This window comes from Populus euphratica, unplaced genomic scaffold, assembly GCF_000495115.2.
Source record: "Populus euphratica unplaced genomic scaffold, PopEup_1.0 scaffold2.1, whole genome shotgun sequence".
Classification (NCBI taxonomy): Eukaryota; Viridiplantae; Streptophyta; class Magnoliopsida; order Malpighiales; family Salicaceae; genus Populus; species Populus euphratica.
Genome location: NW_011499846.1, coordinates 1091952 through 1103975, shown reverse-complemented (window position 1 = coordinate 1103975; position 12024 = coordinate 1091952). Strand labels below are relative to the sequence as shown.

General features: G+C 34.3%; 2 protein-coding genes across 2 annotated transcripts in view; both read right to left on the bottom strand.

The window, feature by feature from the left end:
• Positions 1–3253: 3253 nt before the first annotated feature.
• Positions 3254–7818, bottom strand: LOC105129483 (glutamate receptor 2.7-like). Its single transcript, XM_011031569.1, has 5 exons — positions 7421–7818; positions 4752–6043; positions 4337–4631; positions 3840–4237; positions 3254–3739 (listed from the first exon to the last, which is right to left on the bottom strand). The coding sequence occupies exons 1-5, from the start codon at positions 7746–7748 to the stop codon at positions 3350–3352; spliced, it is 2703 nt and encodes a 900-aa protein (XP_011029871.1). The 5' UTR covers positions 7749–7818; the 3' UTR covers positions 3254–3349.
• Positions 7819–9098: 1280 nt separating this feature from the next.
• LOC105129490 (glutamate receptor 2.7-like) overlaps positions 9099–12024 on the bottom strand; it is a 4575-nt gene continuing 1649 nt past the window's right edge. Inside the window, exons 2-5 of the mRNA XM_011031581.1 lie at positions 10522–11816; positions 10124–10418; positions 9649–10046; positions 9099–9542 (exon numbers count right to left, since the gene is read on the bottom strand). Coding sequence (XP_011029883.1) covers positions 9192–9542; positions 9649–10046; positions 10124–10418; positions 10522–11816 — 2339 coding nt within the window. The 3' untranslated portion in view covers positions 9099–9191. The remainder of the gene's footprint in view (positions 9543–9648; positions 10047–10123; positions 10419–10521; positions 11817–12024) is intronic.

Genomic DNA, 12024 nt, shown 5'->3' with positions numbered 1-12024 from the left:
GGAGATCTATAAAGAGAAGGAGAAATTAATCTGATTGGTGTGTGGAAGCACGCGCTCCGTGACTGTGTTGGCGTTTAGTTTGATTTTTATTGGGACGCGGTGGTTACGTGCTGTTGAGGAGAGTGGGAACCTGTGATTCGAACTGTAGAATGATGGGGAGTCTCATCACTCAAGGTCATGGTGGTGCGTGCTGGTCAGATTTCGTTGTACAGGCTCTTATGACGGTTGGTCTCATGGAATTTACGTGGTCCTTGGGTGACATCACCTAATAAAACGTGAGGTTTAAGATTTGGATCATGGTTCTTGCTGGATCCTAGTTGTCAGAGTGGATCAACGACCGGCACGGAAGATGATTTGCGCTAGTGGATCCGTCTGAATAAATTATTTTTATTAAAATAATAATATTTTATTTATTTATTTTTATGTTTACTTTGCAGCTCAGACATTGTTTGTATTGCTGGTACAAAGGCTGTTTTTTTTAAATGAATTTTTTTTGTTTAAAATTAAATAAGTTTAGTATTTTTTATTGTTTTCATTTGTTAATATTAAAAAATTTTAAAAAATAATATTTTAATATATTTATAAATAAAAAACAATCTGTGTTTTTCGTAACTTTTTTCCTTAGTGAACCAAAAAAAGGTACACTAAACACGTTTCAGGTTTAATGAATTTATTAAAAATTTGGTGAAATCATTTATTTTTTTAGCACATAATAACTTAACTTAATATTTAATCTAAGTTAGATCTTGAATAATAAATTTCTCAAATCAATTACTTAGACCTGTGTTTTTCGTAATTTTTTTCCTTAGTGAACCAAAAAAAGGTATGCATTTTCCATTCCAAGTCTCGTCAACTGGCAGTCCCTTCAGGGACACTCGAATTCCTGTTAAATTTGTTGACTTTGCTAGTTAATTGAAATTAAACAGAGAAATAGTAGGGTGAAATGAATCACAGATTTTGTTGCATTTAACTCCAAAAGAAATCCCATGGCTTAATGAGTTAAAAGTCAACTAGCACCTACTAGTCCTGTTGTTGCGAAGCCACAGATCAAGAAATTTAACGAACATGTGCCAGACGCATTCATATGCTCATGTGCTGCAAGCCTACGTACAATTGTTCAAAGCACAAGTGGTCAAGTTAAGATAAGAATTAGCCAAGTTATTAATTTCACCTGAATTAGTGAACAGCTAGCGCATGGTTTATGATAATACACAATCATATACTAACAACGTAGCCCATAATAAGATAGAGAAAATACCTTTCTATAAGTACATTTTAAAATAGGAGGATGTATCGTAAAAATAAAAGTATTTGGTATTAGAAAGATCAAGATATAACATAGAACTATAAATTATATATTTATTAAATATACTTATAATAGTAATGCATATTGATTTTTTATACACAAATTAAATATTTAGGATATTCATCCTAATATAATTATGAAATCAAGGAATATTATATTCATTGAAGATGTGTTTTTGTTAAAAAAAAACACAAGAAAATTATCCATTTAAGAGAATGAATGACACTAGTATAAGCAATTATCATTAATATGAAGATGATAAAGATAAGCTAAGGAGTAAAATGAAAAAAAAAAACTAAAATATTTGATTATGATTTTCTAATATATTTGTTAGAAAATGAAATATCAAACTTACTCTAAAATAATGTTATGTTTGAAAGCTTCGTATTAGAAAGAGACGGTCAATAACAAATATTAATCAATAACAAATATTAATCATTATGAATAATTTTACATGGGAGTTGGTAGATCTATTATGAATATTAATAATGCATAGAAATTAGTGGATATTTCTCCTATAACTAAATCATTAAACCGTAAATGTATCTTTAGAAGAAAAATAAAAGTTGATGAAACTATTAATAAATATAAAAGTAGATTTGTTGTTAAATAATTTAGATAATAAGAATGTGTGGATTATTTTCACACATATTTATTTGTGTCATATCTCTCATTGGCGGATGAGAGATTAGTGGCTAGTTTTATTAAAAGTGCTGGTTGCTCACTTGTTATACGTGTTTTGTAACATCAGGCTTAGATATGGGTTCGTGTTACTAGGAATAAAACCATGAAAGCAGTAAAGCCCAAAACAGATAATATATTACAAGTTGGGTCAGACTGTTATAATTTGTGTCAAGAATAACCACCATCAACAAGTTTGAAATGCATCAAATAGATATAAAAACAACTTTATTAAATAGTGATCTAAATGAAAAAATTTACTTTGAACAAACCTACCAGTTTGTTATTAATAGACAAGAAAGGAAAGTATATAAGCTTGTCAAATCATTGTATGGTTTGAAAGAAACACTTAAAAAATAATATAAAAAAATTAACAATGTTATGTTATCAAATGAGTTTAAAATCAATATATATATATATATATATATATATATATATATGTTATGTCATGTTATTGTATATCCTTAGGTAGATGACATGTTTATTTTGGATAGTAAAAACTATATAATCAAGTTCATAAAAAAATATTAATTTATAAATTCAACATGATAGAGTTAGGTGTTGAAGGTTTTATGCTCAAAATAAAATTATTTAGAACATTTGAAAGTTTGGATTATAAGTTTTCATGTTATTTAATTGTTATCATGCTTTTAACAACCAATTTTTTAGAAGAAAATTTCCAACACTAAGATGCCAGGCACATTACAACACACGATCTGAGATGATTGTAATCTTAAATGATTCATATCAAGTTCATATGCTCATGTGCTCAAGCCTACAATTATTATTCAAAGCACAAATGGTCAAGTTATAATAATAATTAGCCTAGTTGCCTCTCTCGCTCTCTCTATCATTAATTTTACCTGATTTTATATATCATATTGTAGAAGCATATCAGACAATGCGCTGGTGAACTTGTGAAGCAGTAATTATATAGTAGCCAGCTTCAAAAGTTTTGATATTGTAAGTTTTGGTGGAGTACATAGAGAGAGGATAAAAATTAGAGTTTTTAAATTCTAAAATTATAGTTCTAACGTTATAGAAGAATAAAAAAAATCTTTGATATTTTATAAAAAAAAAAGTCTAAATAATTTGAATAATAAAAAACACTTCAATTATTCATGCAGAAGTCTTAAAAACCGATTTAACTAAAAAGTCCAAAGCTAAATAGAAACAACTAATTAAAATATAAAATTAACTTGGAAAACAATTAGAATAAAAAAACAATTTATGAATCTAATTTCAGGAGATCAAAATGATTAGATGATTAATATAATGAATCTTAATAAGAACTCGGTTCGTAGAATCATCTAACTATTTAGTTTTCTAGCTAGACCTTAAAAGTGTCATTATCTAACTTTTCTAGCGGGCAAAATTTGCGAGCTCTACACTTGTAGAAGCTTGAACTTGGTCTTTAGTTTTTGGGATGGTAGAATTTTCTCTGGACAAATGAATACTTGCCCATCTCCAAATTCTCCTTTTTGTCAGTGCTTCTTGAATGTAGCTCAGGATCTGCAGATTCTTTCCCGTACGCAGAATAGCAACTAGGAAACCGAAGGCTGAGACGCTACCGGATAATATGAATAGCCCAGCGAAAGGCTCCAGATCTAAACTCGAGTTGTCCCTTAACGCATCAGAGGAGCAATTGGGAAAGGAGAGAATCTCTTCCATTTGCCTCATTTCTCCACTCTCTATAACTTTCAGGATTGCCTCTGACATGTCAAAAACCAGAGGAGAACCCTTTGGAAAAACCTGGAAATGAAAGCCATGCCAGTAAAATGAAGAGTAAGCATTCTCTTTATGCAAATCAATGTGGAAACGAGATGAGGAAACAATGACAGAGAGAACTAACAAAGCCAAAACCGCCTAATTGAAAGGTGGATTTTGCTTGTGTGAAGCGCTTGCAGTATTTTCCCAGGAAGATTTTTGCATGTGGCTCAACAAAGAATGCTGCTTTGATATGTCCTGTTTCAAAGGCTTCTAGGTAATCGTTTTCTGAATAAAACTTCCTTATATTTTCTGGTTTGAAATGCAAAACGTTAGTCAAATATCGCACAACAAAGGAGTTCCCATTGCAACCAACAGGTGCGTTGGTTTTCAGTAGTGTATCGATATCCAAAACTGATGGTTCTAGCCGTGAGACTGTCATCCTTGAGGAAAGATCAGCCGTGAAGCTTGCCGTGACGATGAGAATCACAAATAACCATGGTGCCACCATTACTCGAGATAAATTGTTTCTAAGCGGTTGCCCTGTATTAGGTAAACAATGAAGAAAATTAAGGCAAATCCTTATACAAGAACAAGAACTAGCGACAATTATCATTTGCAAATTAATCGAATTATACTTACCATGTGCATGGAATATTACCGTGACGGAAAACCATAACATACCCCCGATTCCTTCGAATTCTGTGTTGTTCCCACGTTCAAGTATCCATACTAGGCATCCTATGAACATATGCATCGCTACCATTAGTAACCATAACTTTTTGGTGAAGGTTTTCAGCATCCATGTTATATTGGACTTGGCTGATTTCGCTGGTACTGTCATGACGAGTCTGGAATCAATATATGGTTGAGAAAATTCTGCGTACTGAAACCTTCCAGGCTCAATTGAAAAATCACCAACAGCAGCATCCAAGCCCTATTTGCATGAGAAAATCGATGATTGAAAGTTGTTTATATCATGATAAATTGGAGAGAGAAAATTTGCTTCTTGTTTCATATGAGACTAGTGATAGAAGAAAAAATAAATAAACCTGACCTTGTCATAAACTTGCTCCACCATCTTGTCGTATGACCCATTGAATGGAACGAACACATACGGCAAGTTATATGGGAGACGCTTTAAAGTTGCTTCAAATACATTAATTGAGAACCCTGTGACACAAGTTTTGTTATTGGCCTCGTCTAAACTGACCTTCACAAATTCATGAAAAGCGCCCATGGCCGGAACTCCTATCTTCAAAGGAATATCCGTCTCAGAAATCACCCATCCGCGAGGAACACTGCCCTTTCCACCAGGCCAATGAACCGGGCCCCATTCTTCAAAAGAACTACTGGAATTCACACCATCATGTTTCTCGAGGCTCTTTAAAAAACCGAAGTCTGGTGACCAAACTGCAAGCTCTCTGTAGCTGTTACCTACAACATTAATGATTTGAAATGAAGGCATTTTCCGCAACACATTATTTTTAAACCTTATTGCTCCACTTACACCTCTAAATCTGCTGGATGAAATGGCTTTAGATAAGTCTTTTGAGCTTATTTTTTCTGGTGAGTTTTTCATAGCTTGAGCAATAGCCCAAGTTGCATCATAAGCACGGAGAGCAAAGATACTTGGATTGCAATGTTCTTCTTCTTCTGGATACTCTGATCGATACTTGCTGCGAAATCTAGATCTAAACCGTTTAAAAGGCTTGCTACTGCGTTCAAATCCGGTTCTAAAACCAATCACACCTTGCATGTTGTTGACAACTGAAGAATCGCAAGAGTCAAGAAAGCTCGCAATCTCATCGGTGACAATCCACACATAACCTTTCTCCATCATCCCCAACTGCTTTGCTTTCTCAAATAGCAGGACTGCCATTTCTAAAGAAGATATCACAACTACGAAAACCCTGTTGCTCCTGCTCCTCATATTGACAAGCTCTTGTTCAATGAAGGCTTCTACGTTTGATAGAGAAGGCAAGGAAGGGAAAGTTAAGTGGTATTCTATGTCTGTGTTGACAGCCTTGAGAGTGTCAGATAGGAGAGTTAAAATCCCAGAATAAGCAGAGAAACCATTTTTTGATTCATATATCACTGTAACTTTCCTCCACTTGAACTGGCCTACAATAGCAGCTATGCATTGTATGTGGAAGGTGATGTGGTCACTAAATTGAAAGAAGTGTGGTAATTGGTGCGCTATCGATGGCGGGGTTATTGCCGGTGATGTCAAGGATATTATAGGAAGATACTTGATGTTTTTGGCAACCCTGGAGAGGGGTCCTGTTTCCTGAGCTGACATCGTTCCTATGAGCGCCCGCACTTGTTTGCTATCAATGAGCTCAACTGCTGCAGCAATATGATAAGAGGCCTGTGATATATTTGTGGCAAATATTTGGGCTTTATATCACAAAATACAACAGACAAGCATTGGTGTAACAGTGTGTGCTGTGATTATAGAAATTATCTGTGACCTTGACACCATTATTGTCAAATGAGACTGAAGCTGAAAAGTAACACCTTTTCTAATTGTATTGTTAAAACTCAGAAAATCAGATTTTTATTTTATTTTTAACCTAGTTGGGGGTTTTCGATCAGACTACGTTAATTCGAGTCATACCATGTAGATTATTGGTTGGATCAATTTCAGATTGGTATGGTGAAATTCTTTTTGTGTTTTTGGTTAACAATACCATTGAAACTCAAAAGAATCTTAGAAAACATAGAGGTGGCCTATTAGCGCAGTACTGTATAGCGAAAAATAGAAAGTTAAGATCTTTCGAAAGCTAAAAATTATTGCACTAAATTATAGAGAGAAAAAATTAGGATTTCTTGATCTTTAAAATTACAGCGACAATTCTAGATTTATATCCTTTTATTCTTAAATTTGTTGATTTATATGTAATTAGATAAAAAGATCTTTGTTTGTGTTCATCTGTTGAATTTTTTTCAATGATCTAGAGCTTAAATCTTTAGATCCAGTAGCATTTACGGAGATAATTTTTTTTTAATTGAATTGTGATTGCAATTCATTCTTAGACTTATGAGACGTTAAAAAAGTCTTGAAAAATAATGAGATATTTCAAGAAAAAACCATGTTGGGAACAGAGTTATTTAAGGCAGTGTTCAAACAACTTTTAACCGTATAAAATAATATTAAATTTATTTTTTTTATAATTTTATTATGTTAATATTAAAAATAAAAAATATATTTATATTATAATATATTTTTAATTATTGAGTATTTTTTAAAAAATATTTTACTCTTCAAACACAAGCGTTTTCTCAAAATCTCTTTCTCGTTTATTATTTTTTTTAATATTTTCATAAAAATGAGCTAGTTTTAGAAAAGAAAACCCAATGCTTAGTTTTCCTTCCATTAACGCTAATTTCTTGTCGAGTTGACAAATCTTTTTGTGGCAGAATAAACTGACAAAAGTCTGGACCTACCATCTTAAATGATAACGAATTCTGACTTGGAATAATCTTTTCGGAATTAAATCTTAAAATAAAAAATATTTTAAAAAACAATTATTATTACACATCTAAACACCTCCCGAACTGAAGAAATGCAATAAGCCAATAACCATTACAGGTTCTATGAAACCCCTTTTAAGCATGAAATTTGTTTGTTCCTATGAAGAAATCCATTGCTAATATAATTTGCGAGAAGTGAAGCTTTTTTTTTTTTTTTTTTTGGGGGTGAACGGTGAAGAGAAGCCTTACTAGAAGACGCTGCTCTAGCGGAGTCTCCACGTGAATCTTCAAGTTGCAAAACCAGCTGCTTAGAGCAACTTGATCGAGCAAAGTCTTCAACAGCCATCTCCATTGCAACTTTCTGCTCTTTTCCAACCCGAGAGTACCGATAATCTATAACGCCACCTATATTCCCCATTATGTGGCAGGCCAATGGGCGGTGATCCCCAGCTGCTTCATCGGCGTTAGTCTCTGTCCACACCGCCACTAGCAGCGAAAGCATGCATAATGAGAGGATCACAAGAGACATTTTTACTTTCGAATTGAGAAGGTATATTGAATGAGAAGGATTAATCATGCCACAGCAAGGAAATTTATTAGAGAATTTTAGAAAGAAATGTTCAAACGCTTGCAAAGTATCAGAAATTTCTTAGGAAACGTCTGTTAACTGGCATATTATTTCGTTGTACTTACAGTGATTTAAAATTGTTGTTGCAGGCATCTCCTTTGCAGATTATTTCGTTGTACTTACAGTGATTTAAAATTGTTGCATCTCTTTTTTCTTTGGTTTTAGGTCAATTATATATGACATCCATCTACTTATAGTGACGTCAACGCTGCTACTGGAAAGTCAATAGCGCGGTGTTTGACTGATTATAATCAAAATTATTAAAACCGGGTTCATAATTTGACCTTAGCTTTGGATTATAGGTTGAATATGTTAACCTATAATATGTTCATTATTTCCTTTGGATTAATCTATTTTAACAGTGTCATTTTAATTTTTTAAAATTAAAATAATATTGTTTTAAAAACTATTTTTTAAAAAATCAAACTATATTTTAATCAAGTTAATTAATTTAAGAATTGACCATTAAGTTCACGAGATCACAATAAATTAAAACCCACTTTATTTAAAAAAAAAAAAAAACCAATCTCCTCCAAGTTGCCGATTATTCAATAGAAAATAAATCCAAGATTTGGCAATTTTTGTGGCTTATTTCTTACTTTACTTTCCCTCCAACTTTTTAAGCAGTGAAGTTAAAATACACTCAAATGGTTATATATTTTATAGACCAAGTCTCGAATTCCTAAATAAGATGAGATTGCAAAAGAAAAGTAACCTTGTCAAGCTAACATCCGTGACTGTGTCACCTCATTATATACTCTTGAAAATATATTTATTAAACTCAATTTAAAACTAATTTAGGGTAAGTTTCACATCACAGATTATAAGCATTAAACTAGATTAATTTGAATTAATCTAAAAAAATTAAAAAATTAGAACAATATCCATTTAAATAAAGTTATAGAAATCAAATAAATTTTTGTTTGGATTGCAGGAGGGTTTTCAATCAAGTCTAATGAAATAAATTTTTCATATTAATGCGTCAATTAATTATGTATATGTGTTGTATATAAATAATTTTATTTAAATTTATTGATAGTTTTTTAATTTACTATACGTGCAATGTGTGCACGAGAGGAGATTAGAGAGTCTAATAACAAATATTTTTTAAAATATTTTTTACTTGAAAATATATTAAAATAAATTATTTTTATTTTTAAAAAATTATTTTTAATATTAATATATCATAACAATGTAAAAATATTAAAAAAATTATTTATTTAGAAACGTCAATTTGAAATGCAATCACAAGATGCCCCTAAAAGTTTCACAAAGAAAGATCAATATCAATACAAGCAAATGTATAGTTGCCAAAGCGTTCCTGGTGTGGAAGATGCCAATCCGGCGCATCAACTTTTTACCGGGAGCAAAATGATCTCAGGTTCAACACGCTTAGGTCGAAGAAGTCTCCTTGGTACAACTTTTTCTGGACAATTGAAGACTTGCCCATCTCCAAATTCCTCTTCTTGTGAGTTCTGTTTGAATGGAACTCAAGATGTGCACATTCCTACCGGCCAGACGAAAAATGGCAACGAGGGATCCGAAGGCTGCAATGGTACCTGACAGTATAAATAGACCAGCAAAAGGTTCCAGGCCTAAACCTGAGGTGTCAATTGCGGTAGTTCGAGAGGTGCAATTAGAAGAAGAGAGCAACTCCTCTAACTGGCGCAATTCTCCACTCTCTATAACTTTGAGGGTTGCCTCCGAGATGTCAAAAGCCAGAGGTGAACCCTTTGGAAATACCTGGGAAGAAAAACCGACGAAAGGATCGAAGTATAAGAATCTGTTTTTTAGGCAAAATAATTATGTGCGGTGAAATGAGGAGCAGACACAAAGGAGAGAACTCAACAAAGCCAAAACCGCCGAGCTTGACGGTAGGTCCTGCTTTGGTGTAACCTTTGCAGTATTTTCCGAGGAAGACTCTTGCATGAGGTTCCACAAAGAATGCTGCTTTAACATATCCAGTTTCAAAGGCTTCTGGGTAATCATGTATTGAATTAATCTTCTTTATGTTCTCTGGTTTGAAAAGCAAAGCATTAATCAAATATCTTACAATAAAGGAGTTCCCATTGCAACCAACAGGTGCATTTGTTCTTTGAAGTGTTTCAATATCCAACACTGACGGTTCGAGCCGTGAGACTGTCATTGCCGACGAAAGGCTAGCTGTAAAACTTGCCACGACAATAAGAATCACAAATAGCCATGGTGTCAACACTAATCGAGATAAGTTGCTTGTGAGCGGCTGTCCTGCAGGTGGTAATTGATCAAAAAATTTAAGCTAAAGCCTTACAGATCAATAAACAAGGAAGTGTAGTTAAACTTACGATGTGCGTAGAATATTATGGTAACCGAAAACCATAGCATTGTCCCGATCCCATCAAATTCAGTGTTGTTCCCACGTTCAATTAGCCACACTAGCAACCCTATGAACACATGCATTGCTATCATAAGCAACCACAATTTTTTCGTAAAGGTTTTCAGCATCCATGTTGCGTGCGATGTTTCTGCTTTCTGAGTTACTACCATAACAAGTCCGGAATCAACATATGGCTGCGAAAATTCTACGTACTGAAATCGATCTGCCATTATCTCTGTATCGCCAACAGCTGCGTCCAGGCCCTATTACAGGAATCAGGCATCGTCATCAGCCATGACACAAGGTTAGCTCCAACAATATTGACATCATATATAAAACAGAATAAAGTAGAAAAACAAGCCTGACATTGCGATAAACTTGCTCCACCATCTCATCGTATGTTCCATAAAAGGGAACTAACACGTAAGGCAAGTTATAAGGCAGGCGCTTGACAACTGCTTCAAATACATTGATTGTGAACCCGGTTACACGAGTTGCATTCTGGGTCTGATCAAAAGTCACCCTCACGAATTGTTTGAAAGCACCCATAGCAGGAACCCCTATCTTCAACGGGGTATCTGCATCAGATATCGCCCATCCTCTTGGGTTTGTGCTTGGCATTCCACCTGGCCAATAAACTGGGCCCAAGTTTTTCAAAGAACTGTTGGCAGTCGCTCCATTATATTTCTCTTCACTCTGCGAAAATCCAAATTTTGGTGACCAAACTGCCATCACTCTGTAGCTGTTACCAACAACGTTAATGATCTCAAACGATGGCGATTGCCATAATACATTGTTTTCAAACCTCACGGTGCCACTTAGACCTTCAAAATTACTGGATAAAATGTTCCCAGATAATTCTTTTGAGGTTATTTTGCCCTGCGATTTCTCCATAGCTCGAGCAATAGCCCAAGTTGCATCATATGCGCGGAGTGCAAAGATACTTGGATTAGAATATTCTTCTTCTTCTGGATACTTGGATCCATACTTATTTCGAAATCTAGATTTAAAACTTTTAAAAGTGTCACGAGTGCGTGCGAAGTTTGTCTTGAAACCAATCACGCCTTGCATGTTGTTCACGACAGAGGAATCAACAGAGTCGAGAAGGCTTGCAATCTCATCTGTGACAATCCATACATAATCTTTCTCCATCATCCGCATTTGATTTGCCTTCTCAAAGAGCAGGATAGCCAATTCCAAGGAAGATACTGAAACTATGAAGACCCTATTGCTTTTGCTCCTCAGCTTGATAAGCTCTTGTTCAATGGTGATTTCTGGGTTTGATATAGATGACAAGGAAGAGAGATCTGAGTGGTATGAAATCTCTGAGTTGACAACTTTAAGCTTGTCAGATAGGAGAGTTATAATCCCAGAATAAGCAGAGAAACCATTTTTGTGTTCGTACAGTGCTGTCACTTTCCTCCACTTGAAGTGGCCTACTATGTCAACTATGCATTGCATGTGGAGGGTTATATGGTTACTCATTTGTAGGAAATACGGCAATTGATGTGCCATCGATGGTGGAGTTATTGCAGGCGAAGTCAGGGATATAATAGGAATGTTCTTCATGCTCATATCAACCTCCGAAAATAGACCAGTTTCTTGTGCTGTCATTGCCCCGATTATCGATTGGACTCGTTTGCTACGAATGAGCTCAGTTGCTGCAGAATTGTTATAAGCCGAAGGGGTAAGCTCAGGCAGACAAGTATCCTTCCAAAATTCAAGCAGGATAAGAACTGCTACCTTTTCTTTACTAAAATGTGCAAAGAAATTGTATTTTATGGTAATCCAGTTGACTCTTCTTCTGAACATGACCATTTAGTTGAACCACACCACAGTAAAGTTTAATTCATCTGCAATTTGTGGAAT